The following is a 26552-nucleotide window of genomic DNA, read 5'->3' as shown; positions in this document are numbered from 1 at the left end:
ATGTGCCCTTGCTCTGGTAACTAAACATTGTGAGAAGTTGAGATACATATACGTAACTTAATGTGCAATGTCTAGAAAATTGCGTGAAAAGTAGACAACGGAATGTTTTAATACTAGGTTCCCTGTAGATCTCCCTGCTATATGTTCGATAGAGTGCGGAGCGAAAAATAAATATTTTTTTATTAAGGATTCACAATGTTTTAACAGCCTTACTATCAAACAATAAATTCCTCATTGGAATTTCAACTTGTAACTTTTGACTAACTAAGTAGAGCCACCTAACCACTGTACTTACTGTGTCACGGCAACTTCCAGTACTGACACCGACAAGATATAATAAGATATTATAATTAAGACGTATGAGACGGTAAAATTAGAAATTGCACTTTCCACGATACGCAACGGTTATTCTGCGATGAGATCACCAGATAATATTTATTTACTTCCTTCTGCTTTATGAATACTAAGAAAAGTATCTGGAATATTTAATATGGATATTTTTTTGTATCACTTTCCGCCGAATTCTTGAGTTGGCGGCGTTGAGTTTCACCACTAAACGCATAATTTCTCCAAATTTGCACGGAATCAGAGTAACAGAGTGTCTTAACACTAGGCTCCCGTCTACAATATGAATCTAAAAGCGCTTCAATCAAAATTATGGAACACGGTCGTGGCGCAGGAGCAACAAGCATGCGATTATTAACGCAACAGGTTGTGGGCTCGATTCTCATTCGAGGAAATGTATTATTTAATATTTTAATTTCTTGGCTCTGGTATGAGGCAAAACACGGCGTTCTGTTTTGCCACTCAACACGCAATACCTCCAGAATTCGGTGGAAAATGCAAAACCGAAGTGTCTTAACACTGAGTTCCCAATGCTTACCCTGCTATGGGGGTAGGTAAAAATTTATATTCAATATAAATACTGGTTTTATCTTGTCTTTTAATGACTAACTTATGAGTCCCTTTATATCTATTTCCCGTTTAACAAGATGGTTTTATTCAGTACTAGCGGACGCGAGCAGCTTCGCTTACGTATTTAGGGGTGAATTCTAATAACCCATGAAACATGTGTTCGATTAAATATTTTTAAGAGTCTAAATTTAAATACCTTTTTATCTCTAACTTTATAAAAATCAGTTGCGATTTAAAGATTTTTCCATACAAACTTTCAACCCCTTATTTGCACCCTTAGGGGGTGAATTCTAGAAAACCATGAAACATGAGTTCAATTAAATATTTTTAAGAGTCTTAAAATCAAATTTTATAAAAATCGGTGGCGATATAAGAATTTTTCCATACAAACTTTCAACCCCTTATTTGCACCCTTAGGGGGAGAATTCTAGAAAACGATGAAATACGTGTTCAATTAAATACTTTTAAAAATCTAAATTTCAAATTTTATAAGAATCGGTGTCGATTTAGTTTTTTTTCCATACAAACTTTCAACCCTTATTTCACCCCTTTAGAGTTAAAATTTTTCAAAATCCCTTCTTAGTGGATGTCCAGATTATGAAAGTAAACTTTTGTCCAAATTTAACGTTTCTGCCATCAGCGGTTAAGGCTGTGCGTGCGTCTTACCTCAGTCAGTGAGGACAAGTCCTTTTATATATATAGATATGAACACTTTCTTTGCTCTCATAAAAAGCTGTAAATGCGGTATTGCAGCATTAATGTATAAATTAACAATATTATAGGTTCAGGTCTATTATATACTCGTACAGCTGTATTAAAAAACACAATTGTTCTGGATCTGGATTGTACTTCGATATGTATTTAAGACTAGCTTATGAATGCGGTTTCTCGCGGGTAGTTACACCTCTAAGTGCGAGAGGTAACTTTGACTCTCGTGAAGAGGAACTTTGCGGTACCTCTTCCGCAGGTCCCTTCCTCGGAAAACTATCAAAAAGAAAGGTTTTTTTCCATTCTTACTGTAAAAATAGAACAAGAAACATATATTTAATTTCTCTAAGTTTAGACGTCGCAAAAATTGTTACCAAGCAGTGACTGATTTTCTCAGGAGTCTCACGCTCTTTATAGCATTGCAATATAAGCAAAAGGAACCCAGTGGAGACAGTTCGTTTCGCATTTCGTTCGATTTAGTGGCACGGTACCCAACGACGGGCTTTGTCTTGTTACCAACGAGTGATCAAATAAAAATAACTCATTCCCCTAATGGAATCGAACCCATAACCGTCGCTGAACAACTTACTTATAAAAAATTTGTAATATCACAAAAAAACACCAACAGAAAGTCACAAAATTGCAGAAATCATGTCACCTTTTCATATTACACCAAAAAAAAATTCAGTTATTGCAAAACGTTTAATAGATTATGTAATATCTAAGTAAAGCAAGTAAACAGGTTTTCTTACGCGATGCGAACGGTCAATAACATCGTACGGAAGATGTTCTGTAAGGCTGTTGACATACTACGTAGACAAAATAAATTGAATGGAAAATCGTGTTTTTCTTTCCCTTAGGTATTTCGATTAAATTCTATTCAAACATGGAAAATAATCTCTTTTGTCCCTTTTTACATGCCAAATTTTTTTTTTTGGGCGAGTAATTTATTGTTTAACCTTTTTTTGTATATTTGTTGTAATGTTGTTGATATTGTTCATAAATGGAGGCCAGTTGTGGCTTAGAGGCACAACCATATGACAGTAAACGCAACAGGCCGTGGGTTCGATTATTATTTGTATTTAGTATTTTCTTTCCGCGCTCTGGTAATGAACGACAGTAGGGGAGGCACAGGGAACCTAGTGTTAAGACTCTCCGTTCCCCACTTCTCCTCACAATTACATTTAATTTACAAAAAATGCAATTACGCCAATTTTACAGCAAATAAATAATTTCTTCTTATATACGAGTATGTTCTCGGGCTAACTAAATGTTTATGATAGGAATGTCACGTTTCCCTGCATACGGTTCCGATCTTACACGATATTACGGCGCACACGACTTGTTCCGGTAAATGACTTCGTTGCTGTAAAACTTGTTGTTTTTTTTTTTACTTACTTACGAGTATACTAGTAACTCGACTTCGTAAGAATTCTTCAATATCATGTCATTTATCTTAAGACAAATGCGCTTTGTGAAATATTATTTGAAAATTTGTACTCATGCTATGAAAAAGAGTTCGTCTGGGTAAAGGAACTAATATCAGGAACTAATATCGTGATTCTTTTTTTTTTTGGGGGGCATCGGGTTTTTTTCGTTAATTGTAAATTTTTTTTTTCATTAGACTCAACCGCCCAAATTTTCAAAATAAGGGACATTCTCAGGTCACGGTGCCGTCTTTGGGACACCAGGACACACCTTAGAAACGGGACGTCAGGTCACGTTATACATTACTCTTATTCCTATAGACCACGGGGCAAAGCCGCAAGTAAATGCTTATACATTTTATTTAGGCGTAATTTAAAAAACCTAAATTTAAATTTGTTTTTTTTTTCGATAATTGCAATTCTACTGTAACTTATACAGTATTTCTAACTAATTTACATAACAATAGTAATATAATAGATATTTTGACATGGCGATCTAAAATCGATCATTCACGCGCCTGCCCACTGTACGCAACTAACAATTGATTTACGAAACGATATACACTTATCTGTTGATGTAATCATGGCATTTTGGAAGTATGCCAAGCCGACCAAGTTTTGAGAAGTAAGTGAGGAGGAATTAGTGTTGAGACACTCCGTTCTCTATTTTATGATAAATTTGAAGATATGGCGTTAAGTATCTTAAATCACACTTATAATATTTTGCTTTTTTTCACTTTTGAAATTACTAAAAGATATGTATCTCTTGCTACAGATACTATATATAGGACAACATTTTTTTCAATTCGGACCAGTAGTTTCTGAGATTTGGGGTTTAACCAAATAGATTCTTCGGCTTTATAATATTAGTACAGATTATTTTCAATACAATATCTAAATTCCTTTGCAATACAAATCGTAGAATGACTGGATATCTAAGTAAGAGGATGGTTGGATACCAAAATGTTAAACAAAATGCTAAAGTACGGTCCATGGCCGAAATAATAGGAAGAGCTTAAGAATGTTTGGATTTAGTGATGCACGATTGAACAAATGTAAATAATTTTAAAATTACTCTTTTATTTACTTGCATTTTCTAGATTTTTGATATAATTATTATTTATACTATGGTTCATTTAGTGCTTATTTTGAAATATTTTGTAATAGATCGCGGAACCTAACGCTGTTATTTGTCTAATCAAATTTGGAATAGTTATATGTTTTAAGAGTGTGTGTAGATTCTTTATCTCTTAAGTTAATAGTTTCGCTGTCAACAATATCTCAAAATGAAGCGAAAACACTTAACAACGTATTTTAACACTTTCAATTCTTTGCTCAGCCGCCACTCAACAGTCAGTGCATCCAGAATTTAGCGAAAAATGTGTCTTAATGGGAACGGAGTGTCTTAACTCCCAGGTTCCCTTTACCTACCCAGCTATAAGCGGGATACAGCGGGAAGCTAAAATAAAACTTACAATAAGCTTTTAATATACAATACACGTGACTAGTTTCAAAAGTCGTCTTTGTATGTTTGTACATACGTAGGTATATTATATATTTCAGTCACGATTAAAACCGGTAACATTAACATCTAGTTAGAATTATTACCTACTAAGTTATCCAACTCAGAGAGAAGGTATTCTAGGACATAACAAATGATCACTACATATTGCTATTACTGTTATTTAACATTAAGGCTTCTTATCTATATATATAAAATCGAAAGGTCACTCACTCATCACGAAATCTCAGAAACTACATGTGCTAGAATTCTCAAATTTTGCATAGGAGTTAATTATAGGACGTAGGTGTTCGTTAAGACGGGAATTCGCAATATTCGACTTCTAAGGGGTTGTTTTTGGGGTCGAAAGTTTGTATGAAACTTCGTTACTACAAATGCTGGGAGTCTCAAATTTTGCATAGACGTCACTAGGACGTAGCCATGGAGACAGAAATTAATAATAACATAGTTCACGCGGGTGAAACCGCGAGCGGGCCGCTAGTATTGTATATTTAGTAAGAAAAGGGGTAACTGGACTTTTATTGATTTTTAGGGTTCCGTACCTCAAAAGGTAAAATAGGATTTGTTGTCCTTTTGTCCGTCTGTCAAAACTATTTACTTCGAGTTCGCGTGTAGATATCAAGCTAAAAATATCAAATATTTAGATCTGTGGTCTCTTCAAGCAAAAATTAAGCTTCTCGGTCAACGCAATCAAAAGATACGCGCATATATGTATCAATTTCGCTGCATTTTGTATGAAGTAATCAAAACTTATAGGGTACTTCCCATGGGCCCACAGTTATGAAACTTCTCACAAAGTGAAAACTACAATAAAAATAAAGGAAAAAATCCCAAAAGTGACAAGTTATAGATATTTCATAGAAAAGCTTCACGCTACGTAGAAGTATAAGAAGAGGGAGCCTAGTACTAAGGCACTCCGCTGCCTATTTTCCGCCAAATTCTGGAGGCATCGCGTGTTGAGTGGTGGAACTCAACGCCGCATTTTGCTTCGACACCAGAGTGAAGAACACATAACCCTTTCACGACTTAAACCTTTTGAACTGTACTATTATACAGTTTGTTAGGCAGGTTATTTCTCCATACGATGGCTCTAGTAGTTTCTTTAAATTTTATCCAATTATAGCTCTAATAATTATAACAACAGCAAAAATTTCATCATAGAGTTAGAAACTCTATTTCTTTTTAATTGTCCTAAATGTAATTTCAAATACATGCATATGTAAACTGGTCAAGGTAAATTGCATTGCATCTTGTATTGCATAAAATCGTAGATAGTTAATAATAATAAAATTAGTTTTTTAGACTTTTGGTCCAAATATTTTTTTGTTAGTACATAATTAAATATACCTTTAAAAAGTTAACATTTTTTTAACTTATTATTTCACTTTTATTTTGTATGGAAATTGTTCCAGTGCCAATTAAGTTTTGCAATAAGTAATTTAGTAGGGTAGATCCAGTTTTAAGTTACTCCGTTCTCCACTTTTCGCCTAAACTATATTATTACTATTACACGTTGACTGAAAGAATTCGACGTAGCGTCACGTCCTCTAATCAAAATAGCAGCTTCGGGTTTTAACAAGTTCTTCCGCGTTCTCTATCTCTAGCGCAGCTGTTTTTATTCCCTCAAATGGGAATAGAACCCACAATCATCACGTGTTTATACTCCTACGCCAATAGGCACTTCCAAACCGGCCAAGGTAAATTGCATCTTTGATAAAATCATAAATACATACATAGTTATATTTTGTAAGTCGGACATTACTCAAGTTAGTATCAAAACACATAATTTGTCTTAATTAACGTGTTAAAATTTATTATTTGCTGTTATACTTCATATTTATGCTTGTTTCAAAATTTTATTATATGGTGCAGTGGTTAAAATTAGTGTATCGTTTTTCTACATATTTATATAGAAAATAGTAAAAAAGCAAGAGTGAGTGGTAAGAGAGGCAGGAAGAATGAAAATAAAATATCGATGGTACTGAAAGATAATAAAAGTCACGTAAAAAGGAAGAACCCCCCTAAAGAGGTATTCGTGTACAAAGAGATTGATGACAGTGAACCAGGCAAAAGAGTATAGAGAGGTAGCGTTTAGCGCTACATACTGTCTGACTATTCCGCTAGAAAAATAGCTTGAAGCTAAAAAAATATAATAATAATGTGATATTCAAATTCAAATTCAATTCAAATTCAAAATATTCTTTATTCAAATAGGCAATTATTACAAGCACTTTTGAATCGTCGAATGAACATATGAACAAAAAGCTACCACCGGGTCGGAAGGCAGTTCTGCTGAGAAGAGCCGGCAAGAAACTCAACAGTTGCTCTTTTCAAAGTCAATGGTACAATCACAATCTGTTACATTAGCTGGCAGCTATCCTGCATTACATTCAATAGACATTAATTCCATACATGCTTATCCTCTAAATATTCTTGAACAGTGTAATACGCTTTACTTGTTAGAATTTTTTTTACAGATATTTTAAATTTTTGTAGTGGCAAACTAAGAATACACTGCGGAATTTTATTATATGCACGTATACTCAGACCCATAAAGGATTTATTAACTTTTTGGAGGCGAAAACTTGGTGTAACAAGCTTATCTTTATTTCTCGTTCCTATCGTATGACTGTCACTATTTTTGCTATGACAGATATTGTTGAAGATAATTTTCTTTCACGGTGGTTGTAATTGTTTACATAAGTTTTTTTTGCAATTTATTAAATATTCTTTTTCATAGTTTTTTTACTCTTTGTAACATTCACTTTGCCAGCTTTGAAACTTGCTTAAAAATAAATACTGTAACGAATGTGTGTAAAAATGATATCTAAGTAGTGCGGGTTCTAATCCTGTATTTTTTGAGTTTATATGAAACTAGCTTTAATTATCACGTATACCTACCTACATTTATAACTTTAATAGACAAATCTACAAACTAACAAAGTTGATATAATATAAAACCGTTTTAAAAAAAAAACTAGGTTATTCTATATTATATATATTAATGTAATTTTAAATTCACATAGCAAAATAACACGTACATTTCAGTTATAATTTTATGTATGGTTACTTGGTTAGGCAAGCCTTGACTTGCCTTCAGATAGTGCACCTGTTCTTTTCAATTGGTAGCGAAACTATTTATTAACGAAACTAGGGTTTTCGTGAGTTAAGTAGAGCAAGAATAAAGGTATTTTATATGTAAATGTATAATTATATGGTATAATTCTTTTTTCTCTATCTAGACGGTGAATCCAAGATATAGCAGAGTAGGCTAAGTAAACTTTGTGTCGAAACACTCCGTTCTTCACTTTTCTGTCTAAACGTAAGATAATTGTGTGAAGTGACGAAAACGAAGCTCTATTACTACTAGCTGGTTGACGCACGCCGAAACTGTTAGTACCAAAGAGTGCGGAAACTTTGTAAGTAGGTTCAAAGATTCTAAAAAAATCAATGGGCGTAGGAATGGGAGAACCAAATGAGCCGTGTCCACCCCAAAGAAGTGTGGTACCCACCCTAGAATTTTTATCAGTTCAAAATCAAATAAATTCAAGTCTGTAAATGAGGACTGTAATCGAGGGTATGTATTATCTTCTTCGCTATGGTTCGGGTTTCAACAGAAAGCATGGCGTTGAGTTTTTCAGTGGCAAAACTCAGTCAGCAGCCCAGGGAATAGAGTGTCTTAGCACTAAATTCCCCATTCCTGCTCTTTGCGAGATATAACGTAAAGTTAAAAATAAAATAAAGTTCAAAATCCACGGAAACGAGGTTGCAAATTACCGATTATTTGAAATATTAACTAAACTAGGCCTAGAATTTTCGGTTATTAAAATTTATTATTCACGCATAACGAATGTTGTTAGTCTAGTTTGGTTACTTTAAGCAATTTCGTAAATGTTTGTTGGATTGTCTCAATATTGTATAGTTCAGGAATTTGACCTGAATTTGCGTTTATAATTTGTCATTGTCTTACCTAAGATATCGAACGTATTAAAGTTTCAACTTATCTTAATAATTTTGACGGTTCCCGCACACAACAGGGTAGTCAGAGGGAACATAATGTTAAAACACTCCCTTCCCCACTTCCACTTTCCGTCAATTATTCGGGGCATTGCGTATTAAGTGGCGGAACATGCCAGGCTTTTGCCTGGCAAATTCATTCCCACGAGTGGGCATCGAACCTACTAACATCACATTACAGTCACACCCTTGTGCCCCAGAGCCACGTTGGCCTCAACCAGCTTATCATATTGGTAAATAATATTTTTTACCCAAGCTATATATATATATATATATATATATATATATATATATATATTATACGTATAATGTCTCATATATGTATTTGACCGGATTCAACTTTTTGCTCTTAGTGTAGAACGACACCAGCGTGCACATCAATCAATGTATAGTTTAGAACATAACCTTTATTCGTCACGGCCATTCATTCTATTATATCCATTTGCTTATGTGTAAAAGAAAATGTAAACATATTATATTATACTAGCTTCTAAATATGGCTTTGTTCGATAAATGGATTATTTAATATACAAAGAAAGTTTCCATTTGGACCTGTACTTCCCGAGATTAGAGCGATCAATCAAGCTAAATCTTCAGCTTTATAATATTACTGGAGACTCAAACTTATTTTTTATATAATAACCAAAGATTTTTTTTAATATATAATTATACTTTTTATTAAAAGTCACTGTTGCTATGTCATTTCTAATACCTGTAAGAATATGTATACAAAGTTTCATAACAATCGATTAAATTGTTTGGCGTGGAAGCTTAAATTATAAAACAAACTTACATTCATATTTATAATATTAGTATGATTAGCTAGCAACAAAAATGAGTTGTTACAAGCATATAAGAGTTTGTATGTAGCTAGATGAGAACGTATGGCTTAGTGGTCAGAGCGCTTTGACAGTTTCCAAGAGGTGTGGATTGAAATCCTGCTACGTTCAAATTTTTGTTTTCTAACTTTTTGGAAGAATTAGTGTGATTTATATAAACAATATGTAATCTAAAACAATATTTCATACTAATTAATATACAGTATAATATTGTAGGGTGTGGCTTAAACACCAAAGCTGTTCAATTTCAACTATCGAAATTTGTTCTCGACCTGCTATTATAAAGCACGTACTAGAACCTACCTATAATTAATGAATTGCAAATTTGATTTAATAATTCTGGGCCTTTAGCTAATAATTATAGATCTAAAAACATAATTTAAACTAACTTGAATTATTTTTTACATTTTTTAGTGTTATTCCACAGTTAGTAAAGAAAAATAGTTTTTAGAAAACATATATAAATTGGACGATTTCCAAGAGATGCGATTTAAAATCCTGCTTCGTTTAAGAATAATCCTGAAAATTTAAACGTACTTAGTATTGATATAGTATTATAAAACAATATTTCTATCATTTCCCCCAAATGGGGAACGAACTCACAACCTTCACGTTTACGAACAAACCTTTCCCACTGTACCACAGCGACCTCATATCTCAAACTGATCTATTAATCTTAAAGTCTTAACCTGTCAAAGTGGACTAACCAAAGCGCTTTCCTTTCCAACCAGTTGCTTTTCACTCCATATAAAGCTTAGTTCTCAATGTGTGTATGTTTTAAACATAATAATATGTGACCATTAGTTTTGCAATCGTGTTACATTTGTAGCACTAGAGCTTTTAAAGTACTGGCTATGGAGGTTATTATTTTTAAGTTATTAAGCCAGTCGTAGAGCAGGGGCACAAGCGTAGAGTTCCGTCACTCAACACCCAATGCTTCCAGAATTTGAATACGCAGAGCTTTTTACTCCGATAATATGATCTTTATAATATTTTTTTTTTAAGGAATCCAACAAATTTACTATGTATTTAAATGTATAATTTTTTACATATCAGTGAAAAGAAATTATAAAAAGAAACCATTTTTAAATAACATTTTTTTTTTTTGTAAATAAAACCATTTAAATTTAAAGTGATTAATCTAAAATTAAACAAAAACATTTCGTAAAATTATAATAAAAAAATGATTTTTTTTTTCTGTTGATACAAAATGAACCTACAACTACCACCCAGCAATTAGACTAAAACAGCACAAAAAATGCACTAAACATGAAGCAAGAGATGACCTATAGTACTAACTAGATCAGTTTCACTATGACCTAAAACAAAGGCAAAAAATAACAACAATAGAGTAAAAAGCAACGAGAAATGCACCGAGATCACTCTCATTCACACATTTTTATGCAGAAATTATGCATAATAGTACGTTGACTCTACTTGTGCCATTCGATTGCAATATTATATTTAGATTCTTTTAGTCCAAAACGGTCAGTTCCTGAAATTAAACACCTACCAAATATGGCGCAGAGACACACAGTGGGTTCGATGCCTCCCGAATTCGGCTGAACGGAAGTATCCTCATGGGGACGGAGTGTCTTACCACTAGGTTCCTAAGTTCACTTTGCATACACTACTATAAAATTCTATTTCGGTACTCTTAATTTTAAAGTAAAAAATTGAACTTAAATTTGAACCATTAGTGTGAACGTGGCCTTAAGTCTATTTAATTATGCCTTTAAAATATTATCCGAGTAGTGAACCTTATTACAAAATCTAGAACTAGTAAAAATATATTTATGTTAGACTTAACGCCAAATTGGGACTACCATGGTTTAGTTAAAATTGTAGTTAATTACAATCGATAGTTAAGGGTTCAAATGTTACTCAGAATATTAATATAATCAATAATTTCTTATTTAAGGCCGTTGTAGCGCAACACAACGTCGGACTGTAAGCGCGACGATATTGGATTCGATTCCTACTTGGGAGAAAAAAATATTTTTAGTTCCTCATTCTGGTTAAGCACCGTATTGAGTTCCACCACTTAATGTACACAGCTTATTGTTTGAAAAATTGGCAACGGAGTGTATCAACACTAGGTTCCCTTGGCCATACGCGGGATACAGCGAGAGCTAAAGCTTTCTGTCACGGCCTGCATTACATATTATATTGCGGACTTTATCTCACGTCCCACTTTATTTATTTATTTATATATTCTTTATTGTGCACAATTCATAAAACTATAACTAACCACAAACGGACCTTAACTTTTTACAAATAGATAAGGCCAAATAAATTGACAGGGTACAATTTAGTTAAAATCTTAAACACGACTGGTTGTGGGTTCGATTCTCATTCGTAGAAAAGGAATATTTATTATTTTCATTTTATCGTAACGAAGTAAGAAGGGGCATAGAGTTCTGCAACTTAACAGGCATTACCTCCAGAATTCGGAGGAAAGTCAGCAACGTTAGAACCTTAACAGTAGGTTCCCAGGTTCCCTCTGCCTACACTGCCATATACAAGATTTAGAGGGAAGCTAAAAAAATAAATGAAAGTTAATAATTTCTAAGAATTCAGTATAAAATGTATAAACAAGTGAATTTTCTCTAAAAAAAACGCATTGTTTAATTAGTATTGTGCAAAGTGACGTCTGCAACGTTACGGCCTAGTTGTTATACTTATCTATTCCGCACTTTCATAGTTTTTTTATTATTTATTTAATGTTTTTTCATAGATATTACTTTGTTAATTATGTAAGGGAATATTGTTTTTATAGATTTTTGTTGTAGGCCGTGGTGGCGTAGTACAGTGTACTGCTGTAAACGCGAAAGTCGTGATTTCTATTCCCAATCAAGGCTATGAGTTATTTTAAGTTAACAAGACAAAGTGGCGTTGAGTTACGCCACTCAACCCGCTTTATCTCAAGGATTGTAACAGTAGTAACAGGTTGCAGTATGTGTTTCGTATGATTTGTTTATTTATATACTACTATGATTAAAAAAAAATAATTTGAAAATATTTTATTTTCATAAGACATGTACTTTTCAACCTTGTTTATAGCGCACACGATAAAGTAGTGAAGTTAAAAACGAGAAACAAAATCTCGATTTAGCCATTTCTGTGGAAGTTTTGAAAAATCCTCTTAATACCTCTGCCACACTCTCCAAGGAACCTAAACCAATCTTCGACAGTTAGTAAAACTTCCCAGTAGTGTCTATGCGTGACAATATACTAAAATCCAAACAAATTTAAGACCATTTCATAAGCGAGAAAGCATCTAACTCTATTGTCAAACAAGGCCTCTCTAATATTAATCTAGATAACACTTATATCATCACAGTTATTATACAATATTTTAAACGTTCTTGTTGGTGTTCTACTTTTTTTTTTCATATAATGATGGTAACATTTAAGCTTCCGTATCTCAAAAGTAACCTTAAAATATAACTTGTAAGGTTCCCAATGGGCAAGGTTCCCAGGTTCCCTCTGCCTACCTTGTTATATGCAGGATATAGCATTAAGCTAAAAAGCATACATACATATAAAATAACTCTAAAACATGACATTGATGAAACGTTGTTCCTAAAGATGCGACCTCAGATAATAAGGTCGTCTTGGCAACTAACAATCATTATGAAGATCCTATACAAAGCTGCTTAAGGTGTTATTATAAGATTATGTTATTATTTCTTATACACAAATTTATTTAGTATATCTATAAAAAAAACATAAATTAAAACTTTTTTATTCAATTTACTTCGAATTTAATGAAAATCTAAATAAAGTGGATCTATTGAATTTACACTACAAGTGACAGAAGTAAAGATTTTTTGTATTGAAACTTTAACAGTTTTCTAGGTGTTATAACTAATATTATAATGTATAGTAGGCCAATACTAGGAAGGTATTAACTTAATATTTGGTACTATTTATTAAATTCCACACAGGCTGTTTTGAATTTTAATTCGCACTCTCATTCTGAAATGTTTCAAATAAACCTGTAAAAAGATCAGTGAAAAATCGATTAATATTAAGTAGGGTAGTTATAAAAGACACTCCGTTCTCCACGTTCCGCCGGAAATCGCGACATAGAGCTGAAGGAGATAAACGACACCACTTAATTATTCCACAAATTAAAAAAAAAGCTTTAATAAATAAAACTAGTAAAATATTCTCTATAAGATAAAAACAAAACCTTTGTAAAAATCCTAAGATAATGAACAAAGAATTGCCTCGCACCCATTCATGGTAATCTTTATCATTTCGACCCTGTATTTTGCACGCATGGAAAAAAATCACTTGCAATTTTATGCCTGAGATGTTCTTATTAAGAATCTTTATTACGGCTATTAAAGCTGCAACTATTTTTATACAACTTTTAGATAAACTGTAAAGACACTAAGACTAGTTTGTTAAAGAAGGTTTTAAGATCAAATTTGAAATAGGAGGCCAGTCGTGGCCCAGGGGCACAAGCGTGGAGCGAAGGAGAAGGATTAAGGATTTTAGAGTACGCATAGATAATAATTAAACATTATTATCATTAGCATTTTATCCTTATAGTTATTAATTTAGATAATTGTTCGACTTAGATTTGAACTAACAACCAACAAATTAAACAAATATTTTATAAACGTGCAACAAAAAATTTTCTATTATGTAATTATACATACAATTCCATTAAATATGTCTGTGATTTTTAAGATACTTTATGCAAAATTATTTTATGCTCACTTCAGCGAGTCTGATCAATGCTCATAATTTTGTTGCCTGTTTACCGGAACGCTTACCTTAGTAATTGTATAGTTATATCTTTTTTTTTGCAGCTTCACGCTCTATCCCGCACACGTAATAGGATAAAGGGCACCTGGGAACCTAATGTTAAAACATTCCGTTCCCATTAACACACTTCCGTTCCATTCCTTCACGCGGGATATAGTTAATGGAACTTTAAAAGTAGGCGCGGGCGAAACCTTAAGCTAACCTAAAACCTAGGTGGTTTTTACATATAGGCAACCTACTATCAAATCGTGGATCAAACTTAACAACCATTCACGAATAAGGGTGTCATAATTTCGCTCACTTCAATTGCCAAGGTAATTCAATTTGACATTTGGTCCCAATTCTGAACGGCATTTGCACTTTAGTCACTAACTCTTAGACATTATAAAGCGTGAATTTTGAAAACGTGATGATGTCAGCCCATTTCTAGTCTCACGCTGTAGTGAAAGTGTGAGCACCATCCAAGGTGGGAACCACCATCCACCATCTTCAAGGGAACGAAGGCATCTTAATGGGAACGGAGTAACCTAACACTAGATTCCCAGGTTCCCTCTGTCTACCCCGTTTCTCCGCGTTATTTCTCCGTGTGGTATGCCACGACATCGTGCTTACAAACATTTGGCTGTTGGAATCACAACATGATGCATTCTCCAAGTGTAAAGCGACTGGTTGTGGGTTCGATCCCCACTCGAGGAAATTAAATATTTATTTAAATGTATATTTTCATTTCCTCGCTCCAGTTACGAGGCAAAGCAAGTTCCACCACTCAACGCTCAATGCCTCAAGAATTCGGCGGAAAATGGGGTACGAAGTTTCTTAACACTAGATTACCTTTGCCTACTATACAGAATGAAGCTGAGAACAAAAACCTATACATTGTGTTAACTTCACGCTGTATCGCACTTACAGCAGGATAGCAATGTCAGTTACCTTGTTAACTCCACCAGTCTCGAAATACCATCACCCACATACTCTGGTCTCTGATGAAACCCAACCCGCAACAAGAAGCGAGAGCTAAAAACAATGAAAGTGTTGATACAAATTGTTACGTAAACCAATTATTTACAGATCAGAAACGTTTTATTGTTACAAAACGTTGCAAATCCAATTACGTGGTGAGAATAATTGATTGACTGGAGTTGAAATCGTTTCATCTTTCATATATGTACCACTAACATAGGCTGGCTGGGTGATCCGTGCCCACCCCAGGATGGATAGTCTAGTGCCCAGACTACCCCATAAATTTTCGCTGTTTCGTGGTTCCTCTGGTCCTGCTATGGGGAATGAGCGTGAACCTTTTAAATACTCAAGCCTCATCACCAAATATAACTATTCACATACTTAGTTTTAATAACAGTATATAAAATAAAGATATACGAACTTTCTAATACAATTTTACTTTAGAAATGGACGTTAAATCGCTTATTTACGGAGAAAGTACTCTAATATTACTATGAGTGGTACTAAATTACTTTAGAGTAATATGCCACTTTCATTATGACTTAGTTATTGCTAGGCTATTGAAATGTTGTGTGAGAATTGACACTATAAGTCAATTATGTGGGTCGTCAGTTCAATTCTGAGAGTTAATGAATGACTTTGTAATGTAGCAGCACTACATCTAACAATAAATGCGACGATGCTTATTCAGAAGAAAGAACTGAAGATGAAGAATGAGCTGGTGAGAAGACAAAGCGCGTCGTTGAGTTCCACCAGCCAACGACTGTCTTTTGAAAAAAAAATAGGTTTTCTCTGCCTACGTTACTTTATGCAGGATACAGCGAGAACTTTTAAAAAATTCAATGATAGAGCCCAAAGGTTCTGGGTTCAAACTCCATTCGAGGGAATTTTTTTTTTATGTTTCTAATCCTAAAAAAATTGACTTTGGATTGCTCCACTTTGAGAGAGATTCCACGAATTAATACATATTCACGCGAAAAATAGATAAAGGACCAAGGATCTTTAATAATAAAAGGAAGGATCTTTAATAATAGATTCTCCGATTACTTTGCTAACCGCGGTAGACGTGTGAAGCTGAAAAAAATCGCTTCCTCAAAAAAAAACTTATAAATAAAACAACAATGCAGCGATCACTATTATTATTTCCTTAATAACGCACAAATTATACAATTACTCAAATTAATCATCAAACAAAATCTGCATGATAAAAATGTAAATAAAAACCGGTCAAGTGCGAGTGGAACTCGTTCAACGATGATTCCGTACCTATTTGCTTATGGAAAGTTCGACTTATAAAAGTATTCAAACTTAAGAAGTCCTACAAATATAAGTTTGTAATAGTGTTTCTGAGAGATTTACTTTATTTGCACTATAAGTTCATGTTCAAGCCATTTCGATATTTGATGATAATTTTGGTTTTAATTTGGCGGTACGGAACCCTAAAAAGGAAGGAACACATTAAACTCAGGAAAACACCTAAACAAATACGGAACAAGACTTTAAAAATTCTCATGAATAATAATCGAACTCACTACAAACGAAATAATATTATGGTCCAAGGCATAGACTTATCTTCAAAATTATGTATATGATTATAATTTTTAACATAATTCTTATGTCAAACATTTTAGTCGCATGTTTGATATGCGGATCGATCATAGATTCTATTCCAATTTTGAGAAACGTTAGAAATATAAAGAATAGATAGATATCAGGCCGGTCTGGTGACACCAATCTTTCATCAATCATTTTCTTTCATCACCACAATTCATAATGTCTCTATTTATTTAGCTTCACTCGCTCGCTCACTGTATTCCTACTAGTTTCTTGTCTTAAAATAGTCCTTTCCCCGTTCCGTAATCTGTAAACAGAATAAAAGTGTAAAAAGAGAGTTCTGTCACTAGGTCTTTTATTAAGAATAAAAATAAAGTTTTTATGACTTACAATTCAAACTTAGGCCACAATGTGTTTCGATTAAGCACAGATCCGTGTGAAAAATGGCTATTGTCCAAAAAGTCGAGGCTATTTTCTATCTAATAACACTAGAACAATAACTTTACAGGTATTTAAATTTTATGTTTAAAATGCTGATTGATAAACCAATGTCATTCAAATGCTTCCTCAGTGTTTTGTTCCTCAGTTTGCAGGGGGACAAACGTTCCACTGTAGACTAAACAGGTAGTGCCTAGTTCATTTCCCATTCGATGAAATAGAATATATTGATATTTTCATTTTCACTGTTTGGTAATGGCAAAGCGTTAAGTTCCGCATATTTATGTTGTAAATACATATATAGAAATAATATAGTAATTTTATTGTTTTTTGTTTCAGGAACATGCAAATCAGTTGCTCAATCACCTTTCTGAGTCAGAGAAGGTTTTCCTATTTGGTGCCAATTCTAACAGTAAGTTCATTTTTTCTTTATTTATTATGCTATCATAAATAAACAATAATCATTTGTTTGAATGAAATTGTATTTTTCAAAATTAAAAAATAAAAAGTAAAATTCTTCATCTAGCATCATTCCACTTATAGCAGGGTAGGTATTAAGAACAAAGGGTGAAATGTTAAGAATTCATTGTCAGGAGAGAAGATTGTCATGCTACTAGGGTAACAAAATAAAAATAATTTATTTGCCCGAGTGGGAATCGAACCCATAACCGTAACAAATTCGTAGATAAATAATCAATTAATTCCATTTTCAGATGCCAAATTCGAGATAGCACATCTAAAGCGGCAAAAACGTCGCAAAAGATCTCTACAAGATAATCAAGAGTTAAATGTCCTGAAGAGTCATCTGAACATCAATTTAAGTCCAAGAAACAGTTTCCTAGATCCTCAGTTCTTATTGCTGAAGAGATGGTCCAATGGAACTGAAGTAGTGTTGGACCAGCACAGCGATGAAGAAATAGATAAGTGCTATTATAAGAGTGATAACGCAGCATTGTATGCTTGCGATGATGTGGTACGAATCCCTTCGTAGATTTTTTTTTAAATTCAGATTCAGTAGCCAGAGAGAATGAAGCGAAATTTAAACTCCTTTGTGTGGAATAACACTTTTTTTAATTATCTCCTATCTTATTTTATAAATTAGTTGTAAATATAATATACTATCAAATACTTACTAGACAACTTAATTAAAATTCTATATTGTTTTTAGAGAGGAATAATCAAATCCAATGACACTTATTATTTTGTACACCCACTGCCAGAGAGATTCCACAACGAACATATTAAACCTCACATTATTATTAAACGATCTTCTACTGCCAATAGCAATGATAATGAAGAACAAATTTGTATAGAAAGAAAAACAGATTATGAACAAAATACTAAATCTAATAAAATTTGGTGGAAGCATAGACGAAAACGAGAAGCTACAGATATAAATGAAGATAGCTTAGAAGATTTTAAATTAAGCTTAACCCATAGGAATAAAACTTTAGGGGATTTTATAGGGAAATTAAATGTTGAAACTCGACAAAAAAGGGCAGTCCTACCAGCAATATTTGTTGAGACCGCAGTATTTGTAGATCGTGATCTCTATAAGCATATGACTGTGAATTTTCCAAAAGATACTGAGAGGGAGTTGGTAAGATTTGTACTAGCCATGATAAATGCTGTACAGCTAATTTATCACGACTCGAGCTTGGGTAGACCTGTTAATTTTATATTGAAAAGACTTGAAATTCTCCATGAAGATCCTGTAAATCTGAAAAGACCTCACGATATTGATAGGTTCCTAAGTAATTTCTGTACTTGGCAAAGGCTGGAGAATCCACCTGGTGATAACGATCCGTTGCATTGGGATCATGCTTTGATTTTAACTGGTTTAGATTTATATGTGGTTAATAAAAATGGGAAAGTCAGCAGCCAAGTTGTGGGTAAGTTATAGGTGTAGATAATGCAACATTTGAAATAAAGTTAAAACAAAAAATTGTTGAAATGAAAAGTTTATTTTAAATTTATTCTATTATAATATTTGCCTCGATTTACCAATACTATGTCATATTATTCATTTCGTACTCACAAGTTTTTTATAATAGGTTTGGCTCCGGTCGCTGGCATGTGCACGGTCACCAGTAGTTGTACTGTCAACGAAGGCAGACATTTTGAAAGTGTCTACGTTGTAGCACATGAAATAGGCCATAAGTAAGAATTACTTAATTACTATTTTCTAATTTAATGTAAGATTATTTATCTAAGTAAATTATTTTAAATTTTCTCACTTCGGTAACAAGACAAAGAGGTCTGCGGCGTAAAGTTCTTCCACTTAACACGTAATATCTCGAAAATTAGGCGGAACGTGTAGAGCTTGTTTTGACACTACCTTCCTCTTTCCTAAACCGCTACATATATATATATTATTTTCAGTTTAGGCATGCGTCATGACGGCCCCTTAGCAGACAACGGCTGTGACCCGACCGCGTACATCATGAGCCCTACGCTCGGCAGCGGAAAGATCACGTGGTCGCAATGCAGCAAGAACTACTTGCAGAAATTTTTAGAGTAAGTTTTTTTTATTGTAGGTATTATAGTTTTTAAGTCGTTTTAGTTTTAAACTTTCGACAGTCGCTTTGACAGTTTCCAAGCTTTAAATCAATGATAAAAAAACGTGGCGATGAATTTGGGTGGAAAGTGCAACAAAATGACGGATTATAAATTTAATTTGATACCCATCTAAAATAGGAATCTAAAGAAAAAAAATATTCATAAAATACACCAATAAAAGAAAAAAGAAAAATCTAAAAAGCTTGTTTTTAAAAAGACTTAAATTAATTATTGGTTTATTCCTATGTACATTTTAGTACAGTACAATCAAGATGTCTCCTCGACCACGGCAACTCAGCGGGACAGTTAGACCATAGTGCAGAAGGCATTCTACCTGGAGAAAGATTTGATGCAGACCAGCAATGTAAGTTTAATATTTGAATTATACGACTTTTATAGGTGCAATTCCTACTAGCGGGAATAAGAAATAATAATGTTTCGAAAATTGAGGTTACTCTAGCTACTAAAAAATTTAAAATTTCAAGGCATGCTCAAATACGGACGCGGCAGTAGACACTCCGGCGCACAAAACTTAGAAGACATTTGCAGAGACCTGCACTGCCAGAGAGAGAGATACACTTGGACTTCACATCCTGCTTTAGAAGGAACCAGATGTGGCGAGGATATGGTAAGATATTTTTTTTTTTCATAATATGCTAAATAATAAAAATTAATATTATAATGAGTAAAGTGTGATTGTAAACGCGACAGGATGTGGGTTCGATTCCTATTCGAGAAAATTAAATATCACCACAATCTTCGCTCTGGTGTTAAAGCAAAAGGCGGCGTTGAGTTCTTCCAGAATTTGGCGGCAGAATTTAACACTGGCTTCTCTCTGTCTCCACTGCTGTGGAGATTTATCTTTTTACTATTATCCACCTTTGAATTGCTTTAACACTAGGTTCTATGGAGCATAAAACATTAAAAAGAAGCTTACTCCATATTTCTTTCTACTTTTAAACCCACACAGTACTGTCGCGGCGGCGAGTGCGCGGAACGGGTTCAATCCCGCGCACGGGGCTGGGGCAAGTGGGCGCGCTGGTCGGCGTGCGCGTCCGCATGCCTGCAGGACGAGGGGGGCGCTCCCGCCGCCGCCGGCCTCGCCAGCGCGCACAGACGATGCGGGAAGCCGAGGTGAGAAAGTGGTATCAGCACTTATTTTTTCAGCTTAACGCTGTATCCCGCACACAGCAGTTTAGGCAGAGAGAACCTAGTGTTAAGACACTCCGTTCTCCACTTTCCGCCGAAAATCTGGAGGTATTGTAGAAAAGCTGAAAAAATATATGGCTAAAAAGCCATATTATAATTTTTTTCCAAACTCGATGCGGGAAGCCGAGGTGAGAGAATGGTATCACCACTTATTTTTTCAGCTTAACGCTGTATCCCGCACACAGCAGTTTAGGCAGAGAGAACCTAGTGTTAAAACACTCCGTTCTCCACTTTCCGCCGAAAATCTGGAGGTATTGTAGAAAAGCTGAAAAAATATATGGCTAAAAAGCCATATAATATTTTTTTTCCAAACTCCAACATATATTTCGATTAAAAAATCGAAATTAATTTCAATTTCGTATGATCTATATACAGAATATTTGGTATAGAGAACCTAATGTTAAGACTTACTCTAATAAGTCTCTAAGATAACCTAATGTTATCTTCTACTTTATGCAAAAATTATTAAAGCGAACACTCTTCTAATAAGAATGGAACCCATAGTTAAAAACTTTCAATAAAATATTTATAAAATCATATAAGCTTTCCTTTTCAGATACGAAAACGGCAAAAGTTACTGTCATGGTCATGACAAAAAATATCAATCGTGCCAAGCTCCTCAGGTGTGTATTATCTATGTAATTTCTTACAAATCCACAAACTATTCCTAGTTTTCTTTTTTTATTATATTTAGCTAAATACTATAATAATTATATACAAAAGTAAAAAAAAAATTCAATTAAATAAAATTTTCAGTGCCAAAACGTTCCCGGAATGACGATAAGAGAGTTCGCCGACCAAATATGTTTGAGAGCTCGAGACGTCGACCCTGATCTTATTGGTACTGGCTTGCAGAGAATGGACGCCGATGGTACGCTTTCTTTTCTTTTTCCTGTTTGTTTTTTTTTCACTTTATAGGTAAATGTCATAATAGTAGGATGTAAGCGATGTTCTAAGTCAGAGTAGTCTAGTTTTAAAATATTTAAGTTTTTGCCAGTAATATTTTAAAGACGATGCTTGTTGAGGTCAGGTTCAGAGGCCAGTCGTGGCGCAGGGGCTCAAACGTGCGACTGTAAACGTGAAAGGTTATAGGGCTTCGATTTACATTGTTCTTGACGCTAGCTTCTATCACCGTTCTCCATTCTATGTATACCTATGGAATTGTATATTGTTTACAGGTTCGATTCCTAGGAATATACCACGACGTCAAATTCCGAAATTACTTACACGCAGTAACTCTAATTTGGAGAACTGATTGTCTTAACACTAGGTTCCCTCTTACCCTGCTGCAGCTCCTATCCTATGCAGGATATAGTATCTATAAATTTAAAATATTCATTCTATTAGATGCAAGCAGTAAGTGTGCTGTATGGTGTGACACGCGTGGCGGTGGCTACAAGTCCAGGGGGTGGAGCTTCCCTGACGGCACCGCTTGCTCGTTGCATTCACCCAAGTTTTGTATTAATGGTGTTTGTAGGGTAAGTGCCTTTTGTAGAGGATTTAGTGATAAGACACTATGTTTTTTATGCTTGCTTGCTTGCTTTTATTTAAATAAATAGATTTTTGTTAAATTTCCTTCTTTACCTTTTTTTTCAGAAATTTTCATGCTCAGATAATACGGATGAAGAGTTCTCTCTCTCCCCCGGGGAGTGCGAGTGGGAGGCTTTACAAATAAAAACTGCTTCGTCTCATGTTAACCCGTAAGTAAAATTTGAAATGACTACTTTGTTATCCGTCTGTCTCAAAATTGCGTGAAGGTACCTGAAATTATTATCAAATATACAAGTCTACAGCTCTACAGTCCCCCAGAAAATAAAAACAAGCTTCAAGTCAACGCAATAAAAGATACACGTGTGAAATTATCTGTAATCTTTGGGGGCTCTCTATTAGAACTATAATTTTAAAAGTTGGCAATAAGTAGAGGTTCCGTCCCCACTTGGGAGAATGAATTATTATTTATTAATATTTAAATTTCTTCGAGTGTCGACTCTAGGTACCCTCTGCCTATCCTGGTAGTAGTAGGTGTGCGAGATATAGCGAGAAGCTGATAATAATTATTAATCATAGTTATGTATTTAGAAACATTTGATGCAAAAAATCATTTTTGGCACGGGGGCAAAAAAGAAACCAAAATCCCGTTTTAGCCGTTCTTATAGCAATTTCATGAGGATAAAAAAATAATAATAAACATTATAGTATAAAAGCGGGCAGCCGTCGTCGAGCAGCGGGCACGCCATGGCGCGCGCTCAGCGGTTGCCACTACCGATGCGTGGCGCGCGGTGCGGGGCTCCGCCTCGTGCAGGCCGACAGGAAGTCGGTGCAGCTGTGCCGGCCTGATGATGGAGTACGTATACTATAAGCTGTGAATATTATTTTATTTTGAGAGGCCTGTCGTGGCGTAGGGGCGAGTGTAAACGCGAAATGTTGCGGTTCGATTCCTATGCGAAGAAATGAAATATTTTATATTTTCATTTCATTGTACTGGTGTACTGTACAATGGAATGAAAATATAGTGCAGTGCTGAGTTCCACCACAATGCACGTTAGGTCTTCAAAAATCGGCCGAAATTTGGGAACAGAGTGTCTTAACGCTAGGCTTTCTCTGCCCTCCCTGTTACATGCGTGATACTATAATATATGTACTTTAAATAAAAAAAAACTAACAAACAAAACAAAATAAACACATCTTTCCAGGCATGCCGTCAATTAGTGTCTCCATACCAGTACGCGACGATGGTCTGCTCCAAGTACAAGGAGAGAGTGAGACGACTCTCCGGACTGGGCATGCAGATATCACCGGCGTTAGGTAAGAGTTGCATTATTTCTTTAGTTTAGCTTTAGTTTAGTTTTTTTTAATTTCACGCAAGTTAATTTCTTAATTATAGAGTGAAGAATTGGCTAATAAATTATATATTTCCTAGTTATGTGATATGTGACATGTAATATCTTGGGAGAGTCGTTACATATTAATTAATAACTTACATTAGTTCTATTGTGAATTAATATTATAAAACAAATACGTATTGTGACGCAATTACACATGAAGGTTCTAAGATCAAATCCAGGGGGGATATTTATTATACGTTAATTATATAAGTCCCTTTCCGCCAATTATGTTTAGATGTTTCAAATGACGCAACAAGTGTAGTAGACAAAGTTATAAAATGGAGTGTCTTATCACTAGGATGATAGGATCCTAGCATATCATGCTATAATATGTAAAAATTCATTAATACTATCAAAGAACACCTACACTATAACCACAAACACTCTTCTCTCTTTATTTCACAGAAGATCCAGACCGCCCCTGCCGTATAGCCTGTCAGGACGAGCGCGCGGCGCACCGGTTCTACTTGGTGAACGGGCACGAGGGTTGGTTCCCGCTGGGCACTGCGTGTTCGAGGGATAATAGCTCTTACTGCGTTAGCGGTAAATGCTTGGTGAGAAATTATTATACATTTTTTCTTGGTCTAATTATTTATTTATTCAGTCCTTTATGTTGCATTCTATTATACTGTTGTCGTGGCGTGAACGCTGCGGTATTAAGTTCAATTCCCATTCTGGGAAATTAATTATTTAAAATGTTCATTTGCTCGTTTTGGTAACAGGGCAAAAATGGCGTTGAGTTTCGCCAACTAACATGTAAGTCTCAAGAATTGAACGGAAAGTGATTTAATCTAGTTTTAAAACAATCCGTACTCAACTTTCCGGCAAAATCTTGGAGATATTATTTGTTTAGTTGGGAAATTCAATCCCGCGCTGTCTTGTAACCAGAGCAAGGAGATGAAAATAATTCATTCCTCCGAGTGGGAATCGAACCTACTAGCGTATGCAATAAGCGTATACAGGGTGGAATTGTCAGCACCACTTTAAATTTTCATTTACACACCACACAGTTTTAACTACTCTATAGTTTAAGTCTAATATAATTCGGAAAAAAATAATTCCCAAAAATGAAAAAGTTATTTTTTCAAACAAAATAAATAATAAAACTATCGTTTTAAAATAAAACGCCATTTGTAAAGTATAACATAGGCACGCACACACTTACCTGTCAAATCGGAAACGTCGCACACGTACGTGTGCGTCACACGAAATACAGGTATGGATAAAAATCGTAAAATGAAAAAAAATTCCTACGTCCAAACTGTTGAGGTACCTTGATTAATTTCTTAGGTGTGGGTTTGAAATATATTACCCTATATGCAATTTCAATAAAAGAAGCGCTGCCTCTTCCACCTGTATAATATAATAAAGCGTATAATCGCTTATGCAATAAGAAGCCGCACTATTACAGCAATGAAATATCAATATATTTATAACGAAAATTTCCTGAAATTTCAGCAATTCGGTCCAGACAACACACCTCTAACAGAAATGGTATTCACTTTACCACTGCTACCGCGCAACACTAGCGACGTCACCCGGCGCTCCTCGCGACACAAGCGGTCTCTTTACAGAGAAAGGATCACTGTGAAGTCCACGCTGGATAGAAGTCATTTGGAGGATATTATTAACAGGTTGAATTTGACAGGTAAACACGTTTTATATTGTTTATTTATCATTCTCGTCGTCAAATCAAAAATCAGCTTCGCGCTATATCCTGCACACACCAGAGTAGGCAGAGGGAACACAGTGTTAAGACAAATTTATTACTGACTCCAGTGGAACTCCGCCAAACTTTGACATACAAGAACGGGGAAATATAAATAATGTATACTAACGTGTAAACGTAATATATTATTGCGACTCCTATTCAGGTAATAAATTATTTTAATTTCCAATTGTAAGAAAACAAAGCAAGACTGAAGCTGGGTTCTGAAAAAAAACAAAAGGCTGTGAAAATATGTATGTAACACTAGATTCTTCTCTACATATCCTACTTTTAAATATGCTTTTAAAATAAACATATACTTAAATTTTATACTGACAGATAAAAAAATCACCTACATCCAAACAATACCTGAAAACATAGACTTGGACTTCACTAACCCCATACATATATCGCCTGAAGACACCTTTTTAAGGAAAGCACCACGACCCACGTGGGATTGAATGGAAAAAACTAAGAAAATTGTAAAAAAAAACAATCTTTTAAATACGCTTTTAATAAATTGACCTGTTAAAAATTGTTAATCTTGATTCAAGCTACTTTTAAGTCTTTTGTCATCATGAAACTTAGTTAAACTTCTATCTAAATCGGATTACCTGAAGTTATAATTTCTAAACTTTTACCGATAAATTTTCTTGGAAATTTCCTTTCCCAAGTGCGGAGGAACACTTTAAAACATGTTAAAAATACTCCGGAATCATTTTTATTTTTTATCTTTATTAGAGGTGCTCTAATTTGGTTGTGAATATGTAAATACTAGGTTAAGTCAACAAATGTAATATTACCGTGATTATATTTTATTAATTATATTTTGAAATAAAAGTACCAAAAATTCTTGAAAATTATCTTATTTGATTTTATTTTTATGCGCAATTATTATAATTAATAAATATTTAAGTAAATGAAATGTTAATTTAAGATAACATTTTATCATATCATAAGATGACCAGTCTTTTTCTACATTCCTATATTATTTTATTTTTAAAATAAATATACCTACATTTTTTTCAA

General features: G+C 34.2%; 1 protein-coding gene across 1 annotated transcript in view; it reads left to right on the top strand.

The window, feature by feature from the left end:
* LOC146532273 (A disintegrin and metalloproteinase with thrombospondin motifs 6-like) overlaps positions 1–26386 on the top strand; it is a 34123-nt gene extending 7737 nt beyond the window's left edge. Inside the window, exons 2-18 of the mRNA XM_085197392.1 lie at positions 17502–17574; positions 17876–18135; positions 18331–19054; positions 19217–19322; positions 19545–19679; positions 19979–20085; positions 20207–20349; positions 20692–20855; positions 21487–21553; positions 21687–21801; positions 22278–22408; positions 22527–22630; positions 23127–23274; positions 23624–23735; positions 24221–24369; positions 25274–25463; positions 25863–26386. Coding sequence (XP_085053518.1) covers positions 17502–17574; positions 17876–18135; positions 18331–19054; positions 19217–19322; positions 19545–19679; positions 19979–20085; positions 20207–20349; positions 20692–20855; positions 21487–21553; positions 21687–21801; positions 22278–22408; positions 22527–22630; positions 23127–23274; positions 23624–23735; positions 24221–24369; positions 25274–25463; positions 25863–25984 — 2850 coding nt within the window. The 3' untranslated portion in view covers positions 25985–26386. The remainder of the gene's footprint in view (positions 1–17501; positions 17575–17875; positions 18136–18330; positions 19055–19216; positions 19323–19544; positions 19680–19978; positions 20086–20206; positions 20350–20691; positions 20856–21486; positions 21554–21686; positions 21802–22277; positions 22409–22526; positions 22631–23126; positions 23275–23623; positions 23736–24220; positions 24370–25273; positions 25464–25862) is intronic.
* The last annotated feature ends 166 nt before the right edge of the window (positions 26387–26552 follow it).

This window comes from Heliconius melpomene, chromosome 14, assembly GCF_056956725.1.
Source record: "Heliconius melpomene rosina isolate 202511_hmr_F chromosome 14, ASM5695672v1, whole genome shotgun sequence".
NCBI lineage: Eukaryota > Metazoa > Arthropoda > Insecta > Lepidoptera > Nymphalidae > Heliconius > Heliconius melpomene.
This window is presented reverse-complemented; position numbering and strand designations above follow the sequence as displayed.